At 40.1% G+C, this 22982-nt stretch overlaps 1 protein-coding gene across 1 annotated transcript in view; it reads right to left on the bottom strand.

Annotated features, from left to right (window-relative positions):
- LOC140242385 (midasin-like) overlaps positions 1-22982 on the bottom strand; it is a 133745-nt gene that overhangs the window by 71549 nt on the left and 39214 nt on the right. The window contains exons 27-45 of the mRNA XM_072322122.1: positions 21586-21759; positions 20172-20277; positions 19421-19559; positions 18443-18715; positions 16166-16362; positions 14955-15124; positions 12596-12811; positions 11750-11952; positions 10771-10893; positions 9118-9315; positions 8407-8514; positions 7383-7577; positions 6811-6915; positions 4675-4818; positions 3769-3897; positions 3004-3163; positions 2474-2572; positions 1604-1757; positions 917-1033 (exon numbers count right to left, since the gene is read on the bottom strand). Coding sequence (XP_072178223.1) covers positions 917-1033; positions 1604-1757; positions 2474-2572; positions 3004-3163; positions 3769-3897; positions 4675-4818; positions 6811-6915; positions 7383-7577; positions 8407-8514; positions 9118-9315; positions 10771-10893; positions 11750-11952; positions 12596-12811; positions 14955-15124; positions 16166-16362; positions 18443-18715; positions 19421-19559; positions 20172-20277; positions 21586-21759 — 3010 coding nt within the window. The remainder of the gene's footprint in view (positions 1-916; positions 1034-1603; positions 1758-2473; positions 2573-3003; positions 3164-3768; positions 3898-4674; positions 4819-6810; positions 6916-7382; positions 7578-8406; positions 8515-9117; positions 9316-10770; positions 10894-11749; positions 11953-12595; positions 12812-14954; positions 15125-16165; positions 16363-18442; positions 18716-19420; positions 19560-20171; positions 20278-21585; positions 21760-22982) is intronic.

The following is a 22982-nucleotide window of genomic DNA, read 5'->3' as shown; positions in this document are numbered from 1 at the left end:
TTCAAAAAACAATAAAATACTTAGGAATTTTTTTCTGATGGCACAATTTTTTTCTCTTATATTTGCTTAGGACACTAAAAAGAATATTTACACAAAAAATGTGCCCATTTCGAGCTTTATTTAGTGATTTATACCAAATTGTCTGATTTCATGCATCATCACTCATAAATTAGCATAATTTAGCATAAATGATAATTTTTTTAAAAATTTAACTTCATGGTACTTTAGATTACATCATAGGCAATGTGTGTGTCAATTTTCATCGCGATCGCGCAGTCGATGGCCGAGATCTGGAGGGGGGGCCTGGGAGGCCCCCCCCCCGGCTCTATGATCTTCCTAAATAGCCCGGCCTAGTTAGGGTTAAAGGAAATATACAAAGAATGAAAAATATATTTTCACTTTTCTGGCAAAATGAAAGAGCACTTGACAAAAATTAACATAAAACAAAACAAATAATGTGGACAAGTGGAAGGACACTATTAGCTTTTTTACATAATGTCCTACAGCAACCTAAGAACAACGATTTCAGTCAAATAAACACACACATTATGAAAATCACTCGATACAGTGTATTTAACTTGGTTACTGACTACAAAGAATTCTTGTAATTCTTTATAGAACAATTTAATGAGCTTAAGAAATACAAATAGCAACACGAACAAAACTGCACATTTGAAAATAACGAGTGGAAATCATGCCACAAGAGTGATGTGAGGTGCACTGAGACCCAAAAAACATGCAAAGTGCGACCCAGTTTTGCTCAATACTATTCAGAGATGCATTACACCTGCTTTTAAATCAACTACAGCTTGCCATTTGAAATAACCTCACTAATACAGTTTGCAAAATAGAGAAAACACCAAAACAAAACTAAATCCAAACTACTGACAAGAAGAGTTGAAAATTTTTTGCAAACCTGAACTCGGGATGAGGCTTGATGGCGGGAATGTCTCCATCAATCACGCCTCGCTCATTGATGGTCAGAACGCCGCCTGGTTCCAACAGACCATTTAGGCGATCCAACACAGATGGGCTGAATACAGCAAGAAAAGTGATAAATCGATAAGACGAAAATAACTACAAATAAAGATAGAGAATTTCTTTTTTTTTAAATCATGCATTCTTTAACTCATAACCTAAAGTCTACAAATTGTTCGTATAAAATGTCAGTTGAATTTTTAGGACAGAGGTCCTTACGTCGTTAACACATTGAATTCCAGATGAGTGAAAAAAAATTAACAAACTTGCTCGAAAAATTCTTCAGTATATGTACCTTTATATAATATGCTGCTTTAATGGCTGATCGCCCAAGATATAATTTTTGTCTATTTTACCAGAAATTTACAGCACTTCTCATACCTGGGCCCCGTTGCTAGAAACTTTGCGTTTAAACGCAACTTGCAACTGATTGTCACTGGCCAATCAAAATCATTGTTGCATGCATGTCTTCTTAATAGGGCAGACCCTGAGCCAATCAGAATGGTTGTTTCAAAATTAGCAATTACTTGCAATTGATTGCAACTTTCTTGCAACGGGGCCCTGGTCTATTATCATCAGTGGCTGTCTGAAATTTATCCTACTTATAATATCATGGTACACATACCTGCAGAAATTGACATTATCAACAAGGAGCCAGTCTCCCTGTTTGAGGGCTTGCACAAGCAGTCCATCCACCCACTCAAACCTGCCACCCCCGCCAGGAGTGGAGTGGTCCTCCATGGCATACTTCCTCTTCAGGAGGCTGGCAGCTTCCATCACTTCAGAATGAAACAATGAAGAGGTGTTCAGCTTATGCATTTCAAGCAGGGAAGGACAACAGCATTGAATAGTGATTTGCTGTTTGGCAAACTCCTTCATACAGTTGTGTATGCATATGTATGGGATGAGCATATTTTCTTTAACCTATAAAGATACAATACAGCAAACTTGTCATATCTTGCTTTGAAGCATTGATCTGTTTTTTGTTTTGTTTTGTTTTGTTTGGGGGGTTTGAGGGGGATGGGGGGAGAGTATTTTACAAAATGTGATACAGTCCGTACAGCACAAAAAAGACCAATGATGCAAACATTCGAGTAGATATGTTTTAATGGCATTAATTCATACTGTCAGTAGTACTGTATTCAAAGCAAGCTTTATCACAGAAACTATAGATCTCTCTTACTTGACTGCAAGCACTCATTAAATCTCATGAAAAAACGTGAACACCTTAACAAAGCTGTACTCACTAGGCCAATGTCCCTTTTGCACATTTTTAACAAGTTTTTAATCATCTTTATTCTATGACATTTCTCAATGCACACGCTCACTGCTAACGAAAGGATGAAAAGTTTTCTTTTGGTAAATGTAATGTCAGACATCATTTTGAATCTATTTAGTTATTCATCTATTGTGTGATGACTTCTTTTAATCCATAAGTATGTGAAGTACGTGGGTGGTTTTTGTTATTTGCTTTGCTTTCGCATCACTTCCTCACCTTTAGACAAGTTGGAGACTTGGGCTGAATTCAGCATCGACAAAAGCTGGTCAACCATGTTGAGGTTCTGCTCTGATAGTTGCATACTTTCAGGTTGCTCTACACAAATAAACAAATAAAAAAACCAAGCCACAAAATAACCAAAAACAAAATCACACAATAGTCATCCTTTTGAATATTCTTTTTTCTTCTTCTTCCTTCTTCTTTTTCTTTTTGATAACTTTCCACTACTCCACCACTAAAGTCAAATGGAAAAATCCAGAAAGTGCTAGAATATAGTCAGGCAAATTCAGCTCACACTTCAGTAAGAATTGCAATTCACTGTAGTGCAATTGATCTCAACAACAACTTGAGTCACTTAATCTTGATACTCCAATGAATATGTTGAGAATTTTGTGCAGAGGAATTAAGATAATTATAATTATACAAAATATACAATGGATAACATACTGAAGAAAAAGCAAAATAACTTTAAACAGAGTGTAACGCTTGTCACGTACACTGTAAGTTTCACTTTAATTGTCCCATACCGTTTGTCGTTGAATTTCTAAGAGCAGACAAAATTCCCATGATCCTCTGCGCCTGCTTTCTCTTCTCTCCCGTGTGGCGAGTGAGCAGGCTCCTGACTGTTTCCATGGCAACATCATCGACCATCGCCACGAGGGCCTCCCAGTGTCTATTCAGGTCAGCCTGTAAGGTGAAATGAGGAACATATTGATGCCAGCATTATGAGAGAAAGTTTATGAATATCATGATGGTTATGGAGCCTTTTGTTAAAAGGGTCCCTGCAAAAGAAATGTACGTCGACCTCTAATGATGCCATTTGGTGTGTACACTTATACAATTGTACATAACCAAATCATAAAATACTTCATGAAAATATGCATCATTGGGTGTGTTCGAGCTCTTTCCTATTAAAAGCGAACTGAACCGTTCCATACCCCCACCAGAGGAGTGCTCGAGCTGAATGGAGCCAAAAGTGGACCACTTCCCGATGTGCCCCCAAAGGGTACCAAAAGTTTACCAAAAGTTTGCATGTGAAGAATGCGCATAACATGCACATACGTCATAATGCAAAGAGTTCATTCTCTTTGTTCGGGACATCTGTACATAGTTTTAGCATGCCAGGTGAATGACCTTCTTGCTACAAAATGTGTGACCCCCTCTAAAAATAACTCATGAGGTACGCTTTCTCAACAGAGTGCTCAAACATTCCATATCTGGCACAGTTCAGTACGATACGCTTTGGTTAAGCGCATCTCAAACACACCCACAGTTTCTGAAGCCCACTATACCTGTTCAAACCCTCCCAGTAGCTCTGTGGTATCCATGGCGCTGTTCATGGCTAGGACCTGTAGTCTGTGACCAGTCAGGGCAGCCAGAAGGTGAACCAACGAGGTCTTTCCACTGGAACTGGGTCCAACCTGCAGGCAAGATAAAAGAGAAATGTATTTTTTGTTCTGACTTTATCTGGCAAAACATTTTTTATGAAAATGCCTCAAGGCATTCCAGAGATACAGTGTACATGCATAGGGGAAATAGTACAATTTTACAAATTATGACTTGACCATTGACCTACCTCGAGTGTGTGCACTCCATGTCCACTCATACATACAATTGTACATATGCCAAGTTTTATTTGGGTACCTCAATCGTTTTTAAATTACGCTGTCCACAACAGTGGCAGATCTAGAGGGGGGCCCACCGAGCGCGCGCCCCCCTCTCTATTTCTGGTTAATACAAAAGAAAGAAAAAGAAAAAATGATGGGGGTGTGCACCGCCCCCCCCCCCTTTAATATTGCAAAGGCACCTCCCCTTTACAGAATTTCTGCATCCGCCCCTACACAATATCGATAATGGACGCTGTCCACAACAGTGGCAGATCTAGAGGGGGGCCCACCGAGCGCGCGCCTCCCTCTCTATTTCTGGTTAATACAAAAGAAAGAAAAAGAAAAAATGATGGGTGTGTGCACCGCCCCCCACTTTAATATTGCAAAGGCACCTCCCCTTTACAGAATTTCTGCATCCGCCCCTACACAATATCGATAATGGACGGACGGACAACCCAAACATGTCGTGCCTCTGGCGACACTTTATGGAGGAGGCACTGAAGTTGCAATAATCTTTTTACTCCAAATGAAGAAGCCATATGACCTGATCAAGATAACTCTGAGACACCTCTTCTTCATGCAGACACTCACCAGTATGGTCATCCAGTTCATCTCCACACACTTCATGATGGACTCCATCGCCCCAAGGTCGTGGTGTAGGAGCTGGAGCGGGACTTGTGTGAGGGCGCTGGTCTCCCCTGATGACTTTTGGCGCTGCAAGAAAGCTCCACCAACCTATAGGACAATGCACATAGGGTGTCGAAGTCCCGTGCTACTTTGTATACTCAAAACATGCTTAAAGGGACTGTGCAGTACTGGTTGAGGTAAGGGATTCATGTTTTGAACATTTCTAAGTGAGATAATGAGAAACCTCTTATGAAATATGAAAGAGCATGTAATCTTAAGAAGGATTCAACGTTTAGTTGATGAAAATTGATTTTGAAATGGCTGAGATATCCAAAAAAGTGATAACAATAAAAGGCAACAGGCCAGAACTTTATTAGGATCTCTTTGTTTCACCTTGTTTTTGGATATCTCAGCCATTTCAAAACCAATTTTCATCAAATAAACTTTTGATACCCTTTAGAATTGCATGCTCTTAGACATCTCATAGAGTGGTTTCTGAATATCTCGCAAAACGTTAAAAGCTAAATCCTCACCTCGACCAGAACTGTACACACCCTTTAATGATATTACAGAGTAAAATTTTCCTAGATATCCTGGATTATTAGTCGAAATCTCAAATCCGCTCTAAACAATATCAAGCATTGGGAGAACATTATCTTACATCATCACTATGATATACATTGCATACACTATACGTGGTGTGCCTATGGAATTATTAATTCTGCTGATTTCTTGTTTAATTTACTGTCATGAAGTACCAAGAGGTCTCATGCGAATGCCTGTTCAAAAGAAATTCTTTCTAGGACTGCAAGACATACTGGGATCAGAAACAGTTACTGCAGAATTTTTCCTGGCCAATCAGACAAAGGAGCTTCTCAAACTTAATAATAAACTAGAAATGTCGCTACGGCGACTGGTGTATGCCTCCGCCATAATACATGGTTCTCCTAATAGGTCTATAGTACAATGTCTTGACAATGTGTGATGACCGTTTCACACAATTGGCAAAATATTAAAATGACAGGTTTGCCACAAATGTGCTGAATGTTCACTTTCCTAGAACTAGGTTCAATTGGATGAATGATTAAAACATCAAGAGTGCAGGTATTTGGGGGAACTGATGATTTTCACTTGACTTTTGACCCTTTTACAAGTTTATGCATTGAGTAATTTTCAAGGTATTGAGAAAAAGTATAATTTCAGTATCAAATGGTAAAATAGTATTATCGAAACCTGGCCTTTGACCTTTGACCCCACAGTTCCAAAGAGAATCACTGTTAGGTAGAACATGCATAAATATGTAAGTTTCATGACAATACCTTGAGTTATTTTTGAGATATGGAGGAAAAAGTGCAATTTAGCACTTTCACTTGACCTTTGACCTTTTGACCTTTGACCTTTTGGCAAGAAACTTCCCACAGAATATATATTGGGTTATACATGCATACATCAAGTTTTAAAAAAATCCTTCAAGCACTGCATAAATATAAGGAAAGTAGTTATATTTTGAGGAGTTGACCTTGACCTTTGACCCCCTGACCTTTGACCCATGACCCCCAACTTCCCTAGATAATCACTGCCCATCGGTACAAGCATATATACTAAGTTCCATGAAGATACCTTGAACCATTTGCGAGATATGGAGAAAAACATGAAATTTCAAATTTTTTTTTTCACAAAATAACCTGTGACCTTTGACCTTTGACCCTGTGACCCTAAAATCCACACAAAGTATCATCCCCCAAGGATATACCCTCATACCAAGTTTGATGCAAAACCACCACACGGTTCTTGAGATATTGACAAAAACAAAACGGGACGGACGGACGTACGGACGTACGGAAGTACGGACGTACGGACGGACGGACGACCCGAAAACATAATGCCTCCGGCCACTTCGTTGGCGGAGGCATAAAAACATACAATCCTTGCTTTCCTTGCAATCTCACGCAAAGACCAGGTAAACAAGAAATCATTTTAGACCTGCAAGACATATTGAGATCAGTGACAGTGACTGCAGAATTTTTGCTGGCCAATCAGGCAACGGAGATTCTCAAACTCTTTCAACCAATCACAATCCTCGCTTTACTCTGCTCTCACCTGCAGCCAAGCTGGAGTGATGTGAAACTGTCTGCTGCTCCGATACGCCACCATCTGCTGTCCACCAAACTTATTCCCGAGCACCTTCTCATACAATCTGTACACCTGTAACATCAGAGGTTCATGATTACATATTAACCCATTCTCCAAAAGAATTCTCAAGTCGCCATAGACATTTTACGGGACTCCCCATGATGTGGCATGGTTTAAGTCATACAAGTAAGAACAAACCAAGAAATACATGTAATTCTTAAAAAAGCAAATACAGATGTATAAGAAAATAATGACACATTATTTCCATATCTTATTTTCTCTTGTTTCAAACAATTATGAGTAAGTGATTATTTAGTCAAGTATTCAGTTTCAGAATTTCAAAGCTTTAGAATAATCTTCTTACTTAAAAAACAAATCTACGAATACAATTGTACCTCTGAGTGCCAGAATGGTACTGACCAATCGCTTTGCTCACACATGATATCCATAAGAAATTACTGCTGGCATTGATACAGGTCATGTAATTTCTACGGTCCTTAAATCCACCAGATGCTTGAACATTAATCCTCCTTCCTCACCTTTTCTTTGTCCTCTGCTGTTCTCATTCTGTCGCCATACACCAGGCCGACATGCAGTCCGGGATCCCACCAGTCCGGCCGGGCCCCGAGGTCACGGACCATCAGGTCGCACCAGCGGAAGAGGTCGCGCAGGTTGAACTCCCACGGACCCCCTCTCTGACCCCATCGACCCTCCACCATGGTCTCTCGGTACAGCTGGGTTTAGATAGCACGACAAAGAAAAGTTATGGTTAGTTTACATGCATTATGCACCATCCAATCTGAAGCTGTTTGTCCAGTGGTGATACAACAATGCTCCTCTACAAAATATAGGGCCATTAATAGAATTACAAATGATTCTAAACATACTATACATGAACATTGTATCTAAATCAAAAGTTAACATACTGTACTCTTTAATAGAGACTACAAGCAGTTATTCTAGTCTGAAAAAAACAATTGCATACAGAAGCGACACTGTTACATCTCAAAGAGCCCTAATCATACACCATCAATGCAAAAGCCATTAAGCATTTAAAATCTCATGAAAGCAGGTCAATGGCAGCACATACAGCTAGATTTGTTGATATACAGTGTAATCATGCATTTATCATCACAACTTAATGCTCAATTACATGTCATTTTCATGCAATGTAACATGTTTGTAATTTTTCAAAAAGTAGACGAACAGATTTTCTTTCTTTTTTTTTTTTTATGGAGCAAAAACGCTGCTGAAAATGCTTATCCAATAGTGGCGAGCCAATGGAGTAAATTGGGAGTCATTTTGCCTCTGACAAAGTTTCTGCTACGATCGAAAGCTCAGGCCCCTTTTGACTCGAGATATTTTTTTAATGTTAATTATGAAAGGAATACTGTCACACACAACAAAAATACGGACTTTACAAGATCAACCGAAGGGGGGGGGGGATATCCTCATAGGGAAACTTGACTCTTTGTGAAATCTATGTTTAAAAAAAAAAAAATAAAAAAAAAAATCAGATTGAGATTGAATTTAATCCCAAACTTATTAGTGGCAGAATCCTACCTCATTGCTGAACTCCACCATAGCTGCCAATGTCTCCTTGTCTATCATGGGGTACATGGAGTGGGTGATGAAGAGAAGATCTCCTGACGTGAAGGGCTCTATGTAGACCTGGATGGAATGAGAGTCACAAATAATCAAACTCCAAGATTGATTCGTGTTTAGGAGTCATGGGGATACATGTACACACACTCTCTCATGGATGCAGTTGTACATTCTAAATCCCGACCGTGGCTGTACTGTAAATCTTGTTCCAAAGACTAATGTACATTGTATAGGAATAAATCACAAAGGGTAGATCAACTCTGATTCATATAAGTACTGGGTATACATACTTTGATTGTGTATCTGTGTGTGACATAAGTATGCAAAAAGAGGTCCCACTAAAAATATACACAGACAAATGCACTGGCAAGAAATGCCTCATTATGTCTGCTTTAGTGTATGGATTTGTATTAAACTGTGTATAGAAATCTAAACGTTGCTTTTTGTTCATGCATGATTTTGTTCCAGTGGAAGAAAAAGGGGAAACTTGCCATCAGCATTAAAGAGTAAGGATACCACTATAGATGACAATTACAGGATGATGAAACAATGAATAATATCATTGTCTGATTTCCTTCAGCATTATGATGTCTTTATCTTTATAATTCTCTTTGACCAATCTCACAGAATCGCCACATTGGTGACATCCCCTCCTCCCCACTTCGATACCTGTGTGAATCTGTTCAGGAATGACTTCGGGAGGCCCTTGCGTCCTCCTCCCTGCCTCAGGGGGTTCTGGCAGGCAAAGAGCCGGGTCTCCCCCTGCCGGATCTGGAAGGACCGTCCCAGCTCTGGCACAAAGATCTCCGCCCTGTGGTCCAGGCAGGCGTTCAGTCCCTCCAGCACTGACTGGGAGGCCAGATTCAGCTGTAGCAGAACACATAGAACATGTATTGACTAATGAGCAACATTAGCCCTTAAGCTGCCAAAGTCATCAAGCTTCTGATGAGCGTTCAGTTTATATTGTATGCGCCGCACTATACTACGGATTACATCAACAAGCAAAGGCTACAAGCTTCAGTTTCCACCAGTACCTCGCATTGTAAGTCGATCAAACTAAATGATTAATTGTCAGCTCTGTGATATGGTAACTTTCTGTACTTTGACATATGCCATGGGTTAAGTAAAAACATAAAAACAAACAAACATACAAAGCACCTCCCCTTTAGGGAAGCACATTTACAATAGGATGAATTGTGAATACACTTTGCACTAACTCCCTGCTTCTTTTCATTCTATAATGTTTTTCTTCTATCATATAATGTGCTGCAATCATCTGAATTAACATAGAAAGGAAAATTTTTGTAATGGGTATTAATGTTGATATGCTTTTTACTTTGCATTTGTTGGTTGGCTCTCCACTTTCATTTAACCACACCTTTGTACTCCAGGTTTAGGGCTTCCTGGCTGTACTCATCCCTCCCCCTTCACTCCTGCTGTTGCTACATTGTACAATGTATTTCACTTATCAACTATTCTTTACCTTCACTTTTGTGTTGTCCCTATGTTGTTTGATGTTGCCTCCCTATTCATCTTTATCCCTCACAGGTTGCTCCCTATTATCCTTGGGATCATCAGTGGCCATCTCTGCCTTTTGTCTGCTTACCCCCTTTTGCTTTAATCCCCCTTCCTTCCTTGTTTGGCTCCCTGCCTTTGACTTCTAACCTACTCCTGTTGTTTTCATTGTCCTGTGTCCCTAGCCATCCTCAAACTGTGCTTGTTGTGAATAGAGTGTATAATGTGTTTGATTACCCCACATGTTTGTATTTTTCCCTCTTACAAAGATTCTGCTAGGATCAAAAGCTCAGGCCCCTTTTGACTCCCAATATTTTTGGAGTAAGACTAAAGCACAACTCAAAATGAACATTAACACTGCAACTACACTGTATTCATATCAATATTAATTCCCTCTTACTCTACTTGCCAGTGCGTCAACATGCTAGTAACAAACGTCACAGCTATAGTACACAGTGTAGCTTCTTCTCTTCTTTTTTTTTTTTTTTTTTCTAGATCATACATGCAATGCGAGTCAGGCAACATTGGCCATTTTGGGGCAGCTGTTTACTACAAATATTGATATCAGAAAACTACAAAATGTTCTACCACTAATATTTTCAAGCCAGTGCTTGAAAATATTAGTGGTAGAACAAATATTTTCAGGATTACAAAAATTCCTCCACAGTAATTGAACAAACATAAGTTTATTTTTCTGTAAGAAGCAGGAGTTCATAGTTGTGGAAAATTAACAGTATGAGTCTCTGTGATATAAATTCAATGCTTTAATTTCAAAAATAGTTTCAAGAAAATAGTCTTTTGGCTGACCTCATCAAGAACCACCCAGTGACCAGCCTTGAGTGCCTGAAGCAAGGGTCCATCCCTCCAGGCAAACTGACCGCCCTCTCCTCCTTCTACCGGAAGGTCAGCTCCAAACAAGTCTGTAATGTCCTGAGGGGAAAAAAATGGGCAAATCAGGGCTTTTAAATATGAATGACAAATGATATCACATTATGTCATTATGTTATAAAGGAGCAAAGATGTCCTGTAATGTCCCCCCCAAAAAAGGAAAGATGGAAACAACCAGACTCATACACATGTACATGTGAATGTGAATGTCAAAGAACAGACAAAAAATGGTGTGTTGTACAAAAAGAAGTAAAGACAAAAGAAGTATGTAAAATAAATGTATTGTCCTAAAGAGAAATGGACAAAGCAAGGGTGCAATATAGATGAGAAAAAAAAAAAAACAACAACAAGAGAATAAGTCATTATGTTGCAAAAGAGAAGGAAGGACCAAAGATGTTTTAGAGGTCTTGAAACAGAAACACCACAAATATCTGCAAGGTCATTAAAGAAAATGAAGGACTAAAAAGCCTGTATAGTTCTAAAAGTAAAAGCCAAACAAGTCGCGTCTGTGATATCTTGATCATGACAGAAAGACATTAAGAAATTGAGACCTTTGTGTCTAAGGAGAGAAAGAAAAGGTAAAATAAAGTCTGTGATGACCTGAAAGAGTGCTGGAAGACCACAGGAATCTCAACAAACGGTTGTGTTGTGTTGATATGTGATATAAATCAGTTTTTTACATTTGAATTCTGCACCAAGGACAAAATGCTTTCTCTACTGCCTTTCAATTTGATACAAACAAAGAAAAAATCAAAAAGGTTTGATCTAGAGAATCTAGAATATTCATATGAGCAGGGCTACTGTACTGTTCAGTTTTATCAAAACAAATATTATCCATATCAGCTACACTGGTACAAGTTAGAGAAAATTTCAAGAAATTTCAAAGCGGTTAACTCACAGTCTGCTCGGACAGGTTGATTCTGACTAGGTCATGACCCGAGGCCCTGGCCAGGGCCGAAACCAGACTAGTCTTACCGACCCCTGGCGAACCCTCCAGCAGTACAGCCCGCGGCAGCTGCAGGGCCCTCAAGAGCCGCTGTGCATTCAGGGCGGTGGTTGAGGCGGCCAGGGTGTAGCCCTCACAGCTTGCAGGACAGGGACCTGGGAAATGGCAAGATATTGAAAAACTGGAAAATGTATGCCGCACATGAACATGGTCTGGGTTTAGAACTAATATCAAATGGTAAAGATGGAAATTTGTGCAAGATAATCTTTCTCATGCGTGGCCAATATGAGTTACATTTACTTGTTAGTTCACTTCTTTCTGAATTAGCATAAAAGAGATTTTTTGTTTTTGTTTTTACATATCTAAGTAACTCCCCCCAAGTAATCATGTATTTAAATTTTCATTCTACTTCAATGGAGTACGAAATTTCCACATCTTGCTTATGCTGTGTACAAATGCACATACACGACAGTAAATCTGAGACTTTTCAAATCCACTTTGCTGACTGGTACCGTACACCTAGATTGCAAATAAGGGGTTGAGGGTGAAATGTAAATATACACCTGTATTTGCACATATGTTAACAAATTGTCAAAGTGAATCAATTTAATCAAAATGTCCCAACTAGATATTTTGCTAATTACTGACTGATCAAATAAGGCATGACTTTAAAAGAGGGTAAAATGGTGCAAAATTAAGACTTCAAAGAAACATAAGTGACATCTTGACTTCACATACGTTGTATGATGACCTTCCTGAAATTGCTGTAAGCATCCCTTTTCCACGTCAACGACTCACCACATTTGATGTAGAAAGGCTCGACCCCAAACCATTTCCAATCACTGGAAACGCTCGCACAACCCCAGGAAGCTTTCTCTCCAACAAGGTCAGAGGTCACCATCATGTGGGAGAGGTCAATGTCCTGGCCAGTGAGCTGCAAGATCTGATCGCGGAGACGACCGAGGCAGAGTTGCCTAGCCTTAGCAGGTGACAGGGAGCTGCTGCTGGTAGTACCTGGTCGTTAATGATCAAACAAAGGACAAGAATATCAGATTATATTACAAATTGTACATCCACAAAACCTGATGCAAGGAACAGTGTTTTATGTGCACACTAATTCCTTGATATACAGTGTAATTCCTAAATACAGTTGTACACTGTATGTGTGACCTTGCCTCACAAAACCAACAAAATGTTGCCAAACATGGATTTTTAGTTAAGGGCAAATTCTAAAAGAGCAGACACGAAGCTTAAAAATGATGTATAACTCTATTCACATGGACTCTCCTAACCAATCTAAATAGTAGAAAGAAAGCACACTCTCTGGAAAAGTGTGAACTGAGAAAAGAGATTCTGAAGTACAGGGTTATTCAAGCACTTTAATCTTTACTATTAAAGCCATGCTATCTGTGCGATGAATGGGACAAAGAACAGGATGTAAACCACCATAACTTACAACAATGAAGGGATTATCAGATTAAGCTGATATTGTACATGCTCTAATAACACATTCTGTCCATGAGTACTGCCAACTTTCAACGCAGTAGTATTATCTTTTCAAAAGTTGAAAGTGAAGAGTGTGCGAAGGATTGTCAAGAAATGATGGGGTCTTTAACCCTTTGAGGATGAGTCCCGAGTATACTCGGGCAGGTGTCTATGGGAAATACGTACATTGTGCAGCAAAATCAAACCGTCCTCAACGGGTTAAGACACTACTCTACAAAAAAGGGTTGCAAAAAAAGCTGCTGCAAGCTGAAAACACACTTTCCCATTCATTTTAAGATCCCACACTTCAGAATAATGCAGGAGAAGAATAGCTCTTTCAGAAAATACGAAAAACTCAAGATTGACTTGGTTGACCCGTTTCACCCTTTTTGAGTCCTCACGTTAAATCAAGGGGTGTGACTTTTTGATGGTTTTGTGATGCACATTCACATACAATAATGAAAATAATAAAAACAAGAGACCTGCGGGTCTAGCGCACACCTGAGTATCGCAAGTTCACCTTTCACGCAATCACTAATCTAAATTAGTCACAGCTCTACTAAAATTTGACCAGGCATTCTCAAGTAGAAGATGAAAATGTACAATAAGGGCCCAAATTTTTGAAGATTCCTTAATTTGAGGGGATGGGGCCCCCTGGGGCCTTCTGGGTGGGGCATGGTGCCCATTTTGATAAATTGAGATCCTGACCCCCTAGGGATGCTACCTGCCAAGTTTGACGAAAATCCATCACGATGTTTTCAGGAAGAAGATGAAAATGTATAATTCAGGCCCCCATTTGGACCTTCCCAATCCTCCCCCCCCCCCCCCCCCCCCAAGAGGGGCACCCCTGGATCTGCTATGAACAAACTTGAAACTACAGTCATCAATGCACTCACTCATAGTATTATCTTAGCTCTATAACTTCTGATTCTAGAGAAGATTTTTAAAGATTCCTTCATTTTGGGGGGTTTGGGCCCCCTAGGGGCCCCCTGGGTGGGGCATGGTGCCCATTTTAACAAATTGAGATCCTAACCCCCTAGGGATGCTACCTGCCAAGTTTGGTGAAAATGGGTCATGGGGTTCTCAAGAAGAAGATGAAAATGTACAATTTAGGCCCCATTAGGACCCCTCCCCACCCCCTCCCCTGGATCCCAAGGGGGGCACCCCTGATTTTGCCATGAACAAACTTGAAACTACAGTCATCAATGTACTAACTCACAGTATTAACTTACCTCTATCACTTCTGGTTCTAGAGAAGAAGATTTTTACCGATTCCTTATTTTGGGGGGTTCGGGCCCCCCTGGGGGCCCCCTGGGTGGGGCATGGTGCCCGTTTTAACAAATTGAGTTCCTAACCCCCTAGGGATGCTACCTGCCAAGTTTGATGAAAATCGGTCTTGCGGTTTTCAAGAAGAAGATGAAAATGTAAAAAGTTTACTCACGACGGACGACGGACGACGCACGACGGACGCCGGACGAAGGGCGATCGCAATAGCTCACTTGAGCCTTTGGCTCAGGTGAGCTAAAAATCCTTTCCAAGTATTGACAAATTCATTCATGTGGAATGAATATACATGTAATCCAATTCAAAACTCAGGGACAGGGAAAAAAAATGATGATCAGTATTCCATCAATTCTAGTGTATCTGGGACTAAGGGAACCTGGCTTCATACCTGATCCGAGTCCATCCACAAACACCATGCAGGCACCATGAATGAAGGCCACAGCGGGGTCAACAGGTAAAAGGTCATCTTGGGAGGTCAAGCTGCCAGCCTTGGCTGGGGAGCAGCACACATTGATGAAGTCAACCCAGGACAAAATGTCACGTATGCTAACAGTGCATCTGGGGAGGGCAAACAAATACTTGATAATCAACAAGAGACAACAACAATGGCAGAATTCAAATGAATCCTGTGCAGATGTGGGTAATAAGCCAGTTCGTAATTAGCTCATGTACACATTGGTACAAATGACCTTTCTTTAATCTCAGTTAGTTAGGCACGTCACTCGTTTTCAAAGCGGCATAATGCCTAAGCTTGCCTGACGTAACAATATTTATGGAATTCATGTTCAAACAAAGAATTATCTCGCGTTTAGAGCAGGTGATCAGAATACTCCATCAGTTGACAATTTAGCGGGCATCCATTTCATTGTTTTGTATTGAATGCAATAACAGCCTATTTCCTTTTATATTGCGAAATACCATTCTTGCTGTCAGGTGATGTGCTGGCAAGCACCATTTAGATAAGGATCACATGAATAATTATCGCATCACAGATGCTTTCAATATCTCAGTGAATTTACAAACTGAAATGCCTGTTGGTACAAATGACCTTTTTCTGCTCATGCGCAAAGTGGAATTACGAACTGGTCTATACGAATGTACTTTGAAATATACCTCTTATCTACAGCCACGCATTTAAATTTACAACGTAGCACAATCCTTCAGTCACACTCAACAAACAATCTTGTCCATTATTTGTACATTTTCCTCTGACTAGAACATGTTTTTCATGGACAAAATGTTCACTCATTCTGAGATAGTCTGGATTTCTTTTCTCATGTGAGAGAACATGATAATGAGGTTTGTCTGACAGAATGAAAAGGACTTAAATGAAATGTATCTTTACCTTGAAGTATATATAATGGCACAATACTACCAAGTCAAAATAAAAACCTCAAAAAGACAAAAGAATGGATTATTTTTTGACCTTTCAATCTATTAAAAATGTATGAATAATCATGATAGCACCAGTAGCAGGATGAGCAATTGTCATTCTCTCTTTTAGGGTACTTCCAACGCAACTCCAAACAGGTTTCTAGTTCAGGAAATGTCTGAAATCAACATGTAGATGTAACATAACTTCTCTAATTCATTTCTTACTTCCTTCCTGCTTCATTGTTGGTAAACCACTCGATGAAATCCATCACAGCGTTCCCTATCCCACTGGTTCCATCTTGCTGGTTGCAGAGCTGCACCCCTTCCAGCAGGTTGTGTTCGATGATCGACACCAGATCGCTGCGGTCCTTGTTCTGCGTGCACCAGACTTCTGTGAACCGGTTTCTCAGGGCGGGTGACAGCTACGCACGTACGGATGCAAAAAGGTAGCTACTGACATTAAAGGCGTAATTACTTTTTGCAGATGAAACAAAAACCCTGCATTAGTGCTTTAAAATAGTTCTAAAATGTGAGTTAGGGATAGAAACAACCACTGTAAAAATTTGAATCTGTATAATCGATGTTAAGTATTGTTAAATACACAAAATGTGAACAATAGCTATAAAGAATGTTCCAGGCTAAGCTGTTTACAGTTATGGTTTATTGAGAAAAATACTGATATCTCCTTATATTTTAGGTTTAAATCACTTCTCCCAAAGGTAAACTGGACCTTTGAATAAATAAGGTCAATAATCAACCGGTAGCATCAACATTGTGTTGAATTGGAAAACTGCACAAGGTTACTTTGACATGAATCTGAAAGAGCCTCGGCTGATATCACACAGACTTAGATATTCTGTTTGCTGCAGACACAATTGTATACTGATGGGAAGACTGTGAATTTGAAATCAGGTTGGCTGTAGTGCCGTGTTGCAGTTTAGCCTTTTCCTATTAAAGATCCTCATGCTGCTAATAGTGACAGAGTGAATGAGTGAATACAGCTGAAGCCCAGTATATTAGCAGAAGGGGTCCTTCGATATCCACAAACATGTCTATTACTATCAATGGGCCGGTAGAAAGCCTCACTCCCAAACCAATTCTACTGAATAATTCAATGAGTTACTGTATTTCCACTAGGTGGAATTGGTGGAATTGCCCATTGGAGGCGAGTACAAGATACATATGTACAGTGTATATAAACAGAGCCCTGTGGAGTGGTCGTAATTTTCGCAAATACATGCTGGTAGCAAAATTCTGCAATATATTACATTCAAAACAAGAGACCCGCGGGTCTAGCGCTCACCTGAGTATCGCAAGTTCACCTTTCACGCAGTCACTAATCTAAATTATTCACAGCTCTACTAAAATTTGACCAGGCTTCTCAAGTAGAAGATGAAAATGTACAATAAGGGCCGAAATTTTTAAAGATTCCTTAATTTGGGGGGATTGGGGGCCCCCTGGGGCCCTCTGGGTGGGGCATGGTGCCCATTTTGATAAATTGAGATCCTGACCCCCTATGGATGCTACCTGCCAAGTTTGACGAAAATCCATCATGAGGTTTTCAGGAAGAAGATGAAAATGTACAATTCAGGCCCCCATTTGGACCTTCCCAACCCCCCCCCCCCTGCCCCCAGGAGGGGCACCCCTGGATTTGCTATGAACAAACTTGAAACTACAGTCATTAATGTACTCACTCATAGTATTATCTTAGCTCTATAACTTCTGATTCTAGAGAAGATCATTTTTAAAGATTCCTTCATTTTGGGGGGTTTGCCCCCCCCCCCCCTGGGGCCCCTGGGTGGGGCATGGTGCCCATTTTAACAAATTGAGATCCTAACCCCCTAGGGATGCTACCTGCCAAGTTTGGTGAAAATTGGTCATGGGGTTCTCAGGAAGAAGATGAAAATGTATAATTTAGGCCCCATTAGGACCCCTTCCCACCCCCCTCCCCTGGGTCCCAAGGGGGGCACCCCTGATTCTGCCATGAACAAACTTGAAACTACAGTCATCAATGTACTAACTCATAGTATTAACTTAGCTCTATCACTTCTGGTTCTAGAGAAGAAGATTTTTACAGATTCCTTAATTTTGGGGGGTTTGGGCCCCCCTGGGGGTCCCCTGGGTGGGGCATGGTGCCCATTTTAACAAATTGAGTTCCTAACCCCCTAGGGATGCTACCTGCCAAGTTTGATGAAAATCGGTCTTGGGGTTTTCAAGAAGAAGATAAAAATGTAAAAAAATTACGCACGACGGACGACGCATGACGCACGCCGGACGAAGGGCGATCGCAATAGCTCACTTGAGCCTTTGGCTCAGGTGAGCTAAAAAAACAAATAAATTCAAAAGTGACACTGTCATGACTGCATGTAGCTTGTATTCTACAAAACAAAGCAAACTTTATTTCAAAGCAGTAATCACAGCTTCATTGTCTCATCTCAAGCTCCACCCCTTTTGATTCACAGCAATCCCTGAAAAATGTTGAATGCCAATTGGTAAATGCACCTCCTTTTTGCCAAAGTCTCCGCCGGGGTTCATGGTGGCCACCACCCGGAATCCGTCTTCCGCCCTGATGAGGGGCACTTCTTCCCCCCTGGCCTCCCCGCTGCCCCTCTCTGCCAGGAGGAGGGTCCGCTCCGGCTCCAGGACGCTGTTGAGGCGCTCCAGGACGGAGTCGTCTGCCAGGGAGATCTCGTCGATGAGAAAGATGGAGCCCGCCCTCATGGCCTCGATCAGGGGTCCGTCGCACCACTCAAACAGCTTCTGGCTCTCCTCTTCCTGACAACATAATGAGAGCATTGCAATTTTTAGTCATCCGACAACACAAGATATCCAACTTTGGGTACTGTGCTTAGACATGATTGCACACTTTATTCCTGGTTCAACTTCACAACTTTCAAGTAGAAATACAGTCATGTACATAGACATCCTACGTTTGAACTGATTATTCATTATTCTTCCAAACCAACCAAACAATTTCAAGAATCTAAACCACAGTCTTCACTTAAAATCAGTCTTTACTATGAGATAATGAACTTGAGTTCTAATCTCGCATCTGTTATTCAAGTCATTCACTCGTGAATGACTCACAGCAACCACAGTCTAAACATTTTCAAACCACAGTCTAAAGAGTTTCAACTTCAGCAGTTGTAGTAAGGCAATTATCAGGGTTGTTTCTTCCTTCAAGGGTGAGATAACATTTTCCTGTCCTGAGCTGCCATAACTACCACTGGCAGTTTTGGGTTAGGACTATGGATAGCACAAACCTTCCCACCACAAGAAATATACTCAGTACACTTCCCATTATTTATAACCACACACACAACCCAACCCGGACTGCACCAGAGTAAACAAAAAACGGTTACTGGGGAGCAATTGATGGAGCTTGAAGTCATTATAGTTGAAGGCCCTCCATGTGTAGAGTAACTACAGTATGCTCCTCAAGCAAAAGAGGGAAAATAAAAAGCATCAAAGCACACTCACATTGTTGTTACCATGGTGACGTACGGGTCTGAGACCCCCCAGGAAGTCCGAAGTCTCGGTGTGGAGATGGCAGTTAACGACTTGCAGCTTGTGATTGGCCAGAGCCGCAAACAGCTGGCACACCGTTGTCTTACCACAACTGAGCGATGCATTTGAAAGAAGCATGAAAATGTATTATTGTTGGGTTTTTTTTAATACAAAAACAGACAACAAAAGTGAAATTTTAACAACCAGTCAAGTGACACAATCAATTAACGGATGAATTACCACAGCATAACGTTCAACAATGTGTAACTCAGAAACAACATGTCTCTATTTCAAAAAATTGCATGGACATTTCTCATTACTTCACGATGTTCACAGGCAAAATGAAACACATTGGCGTGGTTGCACACTACGTATGAAATAGATATGCACATAAGTGTACAATGTACCTAGTAAGCGCATACATGTACATTTGTACATGTGGCTCTGAAAAAAACAATACACTTTAACATATAAGACCAAAGATAGACTATACAATCTGATCTAAAAAATGCAATACATTCTCATCATCAAATTTTATTTACTATTGGCGTGTATACCAGCACATACTTTGGCACTCCAAAATGAAACTTGCAAAGGTGCAATGAATACAGATAAACTACATGTTTGTATGCTGTAAATGATCTGTATCATATCTATGTTTACATTACACTGTAGGTGTTGATTGTAGTAACTGCCTATGAGTCAGATTTTGATGAAAACCTACCCAGTTTCACCAACAAGCAGTACAGGTTCGGAGAACTTGAGTGCCTGACCGACAAGGACAGCCAGTCTACGCATCCCGTAAGTCCAGACGATGTGACCGAAACCAGCTGGAGGATTCGAAGATGTGACCTGGAGAAGACATCAATGACAAAAATAAAAAAGAATAGACACCTTCTACCATCAGTGGTGCGGCAACATCAACATACGTGCGGTACTACAGTCACTGCCATTTAATCAGAACTCGGACAGACTGTCACACATACAAGACGGAATAAAATCACATTTTCAAGGCATTGCCATTTCTACCACTGTCACAAGAAGATACAGTATGTACATCAGTTTAAAGCATGTAGTCCCACATATTAAAGGGGAAGGCTAGTAACTGATCAGTGGGAATCAGTGGAAATGCTGGGAGATGATTGTTCCAATCCTTATGGGATTCATTCAAGAGTTCATTGTATATCTATTGTTGTGTGAAAATGATTTGCTTCAGAACGGTCTCATATTCAAGTAATGTGCAGATTAATGCTCCGTCACTGACCAGGGACGCTAACCTGGAAGCATTAAACTGCACATTACTTGAATATGAGACCATTCTGAAGCAAATCATTTTCACACAGCAATAGATATACAATGAACTCTTGAATGAATCCCATAAGGATTGGAACAATCAACTCCCAGCATTTCCACTGATTCCCACTGATCAGTTACTAGCCTTCCCCTTTAAGCTTTGTGAATTGTACAGAAATGACTAAATGTCTGATCAGTGTTAGTTGGGACGGTTGCTTGATGGGGACAGACTCCAAAGTCATCTAGGTTAACTGATGATGACTGTACTGCCTCTTGCCACATTGAAAGGCAACACTTTCATGCATAAAAAGCCATCCAAGACGCAAAAGGTGTCTACTGAATGACTTGTCTGTAAGCCCAAGCTGAAACTGAACCATTTCCCAGCATTAACCAAGATGTGTTGATGGGCTTCCACAACACAAAATCAAACATCTTCTCATTTCAATAGGGACACTATAAATACAGATACCATGGCTTATCAAATATGAATCCATACATGAAAACTATCTCAATCAAAATCACCCTGAAACAATGTTTTCAAGAACACTGACATTAAATCCAATAGTTTATAATGGCACAATGGAATTTGATAATGAAATGATCCACTTGTTTTAAAAACACTAGAATAACTTTCTAAATACTGATCATACACAGAGTTATATTTATTGAAGTGGAACATTACTCCACATATCACCTGAAAATAATTTCAAGCAGTCCATTACTATTTCACCGTGGTAGATTCTCTACATAATCCCACAATGACATTTTGTGCATTTCATTCAGTCATTAATCACACAATGACTTTTTGTGTATTTCACTCAGTCATTCAGTGCCCATCCCTCAGCTGGGAGTGGTAGCCGATACCTTCTCAAGGATGTCCCTTGTGACGGGTGAAGTGTGCTTGCTGAGGGTGAAGAGATGATCCGGGTTCACCACTCTCTTGAAGTGCTTCTGCAAAACTTGTCTGATGGTGTCCTCCTCCTCAGCACGCCTCACTCGACCGGCCAGGAGGATGAACCCTGTTCCACAAAATAATCTCGATCTATTACAAATCGTCCTTCATCAATGTAGATACACACCGATTATTCAGTGTCTTCGGTGATAGCCATGATAAAAAAACATCTGTCCCACAAAATGATTCATTTTTTACAAACTGTCCTTTATCGATGTAGATACACACAGATTATTCAGTGTCTTCAGTGATAGCCATGATAAAAAACATCTGTCCCACAAAATGATTCATTTTTTACAAACTGTCCTTCATCAATGTAGATACACACAGATTATTCAGTGTTTTGAGTATACAACATGTACATACTGAATAACTGGTGTGTATTTATGATTATGAAGCGCAGCTTATATTATCAATCAGTCGCAATAAAAGCACTGCACAAATCATAAATTTGAATAGATATGCAGTTGCCCACAGCTACAAGGAATCAGGACCACCACTGGCTATTTGAGTGGAAGATAACAGGTCTAATGGATATGATGTCTGTCAAGCAATCAGGAGGTTGTGGGCTGAATCCCACCCAATAAAGTACAATTTTGTATGCCCATGATTTTTAACATCATATCATGGCTATTAATACAAATAATCAGATGCGAGTGTGTGGTTACACCAATGAAGAACAATTTGTCAATCATTGCATTAAAAAGAAGGATACTGACAAGAACTGCTCATTCTAATTTGTCTTATCTTGTAAAGGGGCCATACAAGTATTAACCATTTGTATGCTTTGAGTATGAACTGGCAAAGAAAACCCTCTAGCATTGTACACACTGTCCACAGTATCCAGCACAGAAAGGGGTAAGACACTTCAAGGCCAAACATTGAATCACACACTACACTCAAGAATAGCTACACAAGGTGTTCAATTTAGGTAAGATACTGAACAACATTTCTTTATTAGAGACTCTCAGCATTAAAATTCAAATATACCTTATCTAATTTGGAATTTCAAAAATAACAAATTAGAATTAATGTCAAAAGGAAAACTATTACATGGCATATGCCACACGCTAATGCCATCAAATTTCAAGTCTAGAAAGGATGAAGTCAAAATAATCGTAACCTGAATAAAAATAATTCACTAAATGAAATAAACAACACATAGCCATTCTTGTGCCTACTGCACGATAGTCATAAAGTAGAAGCAAGTAACTGAAAATCAAGATTCAAAAACATTTAGTAATGTGCATGACAAAATATAAATCAATAGGAAATGTTGGAACAGTCGTA

This window comes from Diadema setosum, chromosome 19 (genome assembly GCF_964275005.1).
Source record: "Diadema setosum chromosome 19, eeDiaSeto1, whole genome shotgun sequence".
Lineage (NCBI taxonomy): Eukaryota > Metazoa > Echinodermata > Echinoidea > Diadematoida > Diadematidae > Diadema > Diadema setosum.
This window is presented reverse-complemented; position numbering and strand designations above follow the sequence as displayed.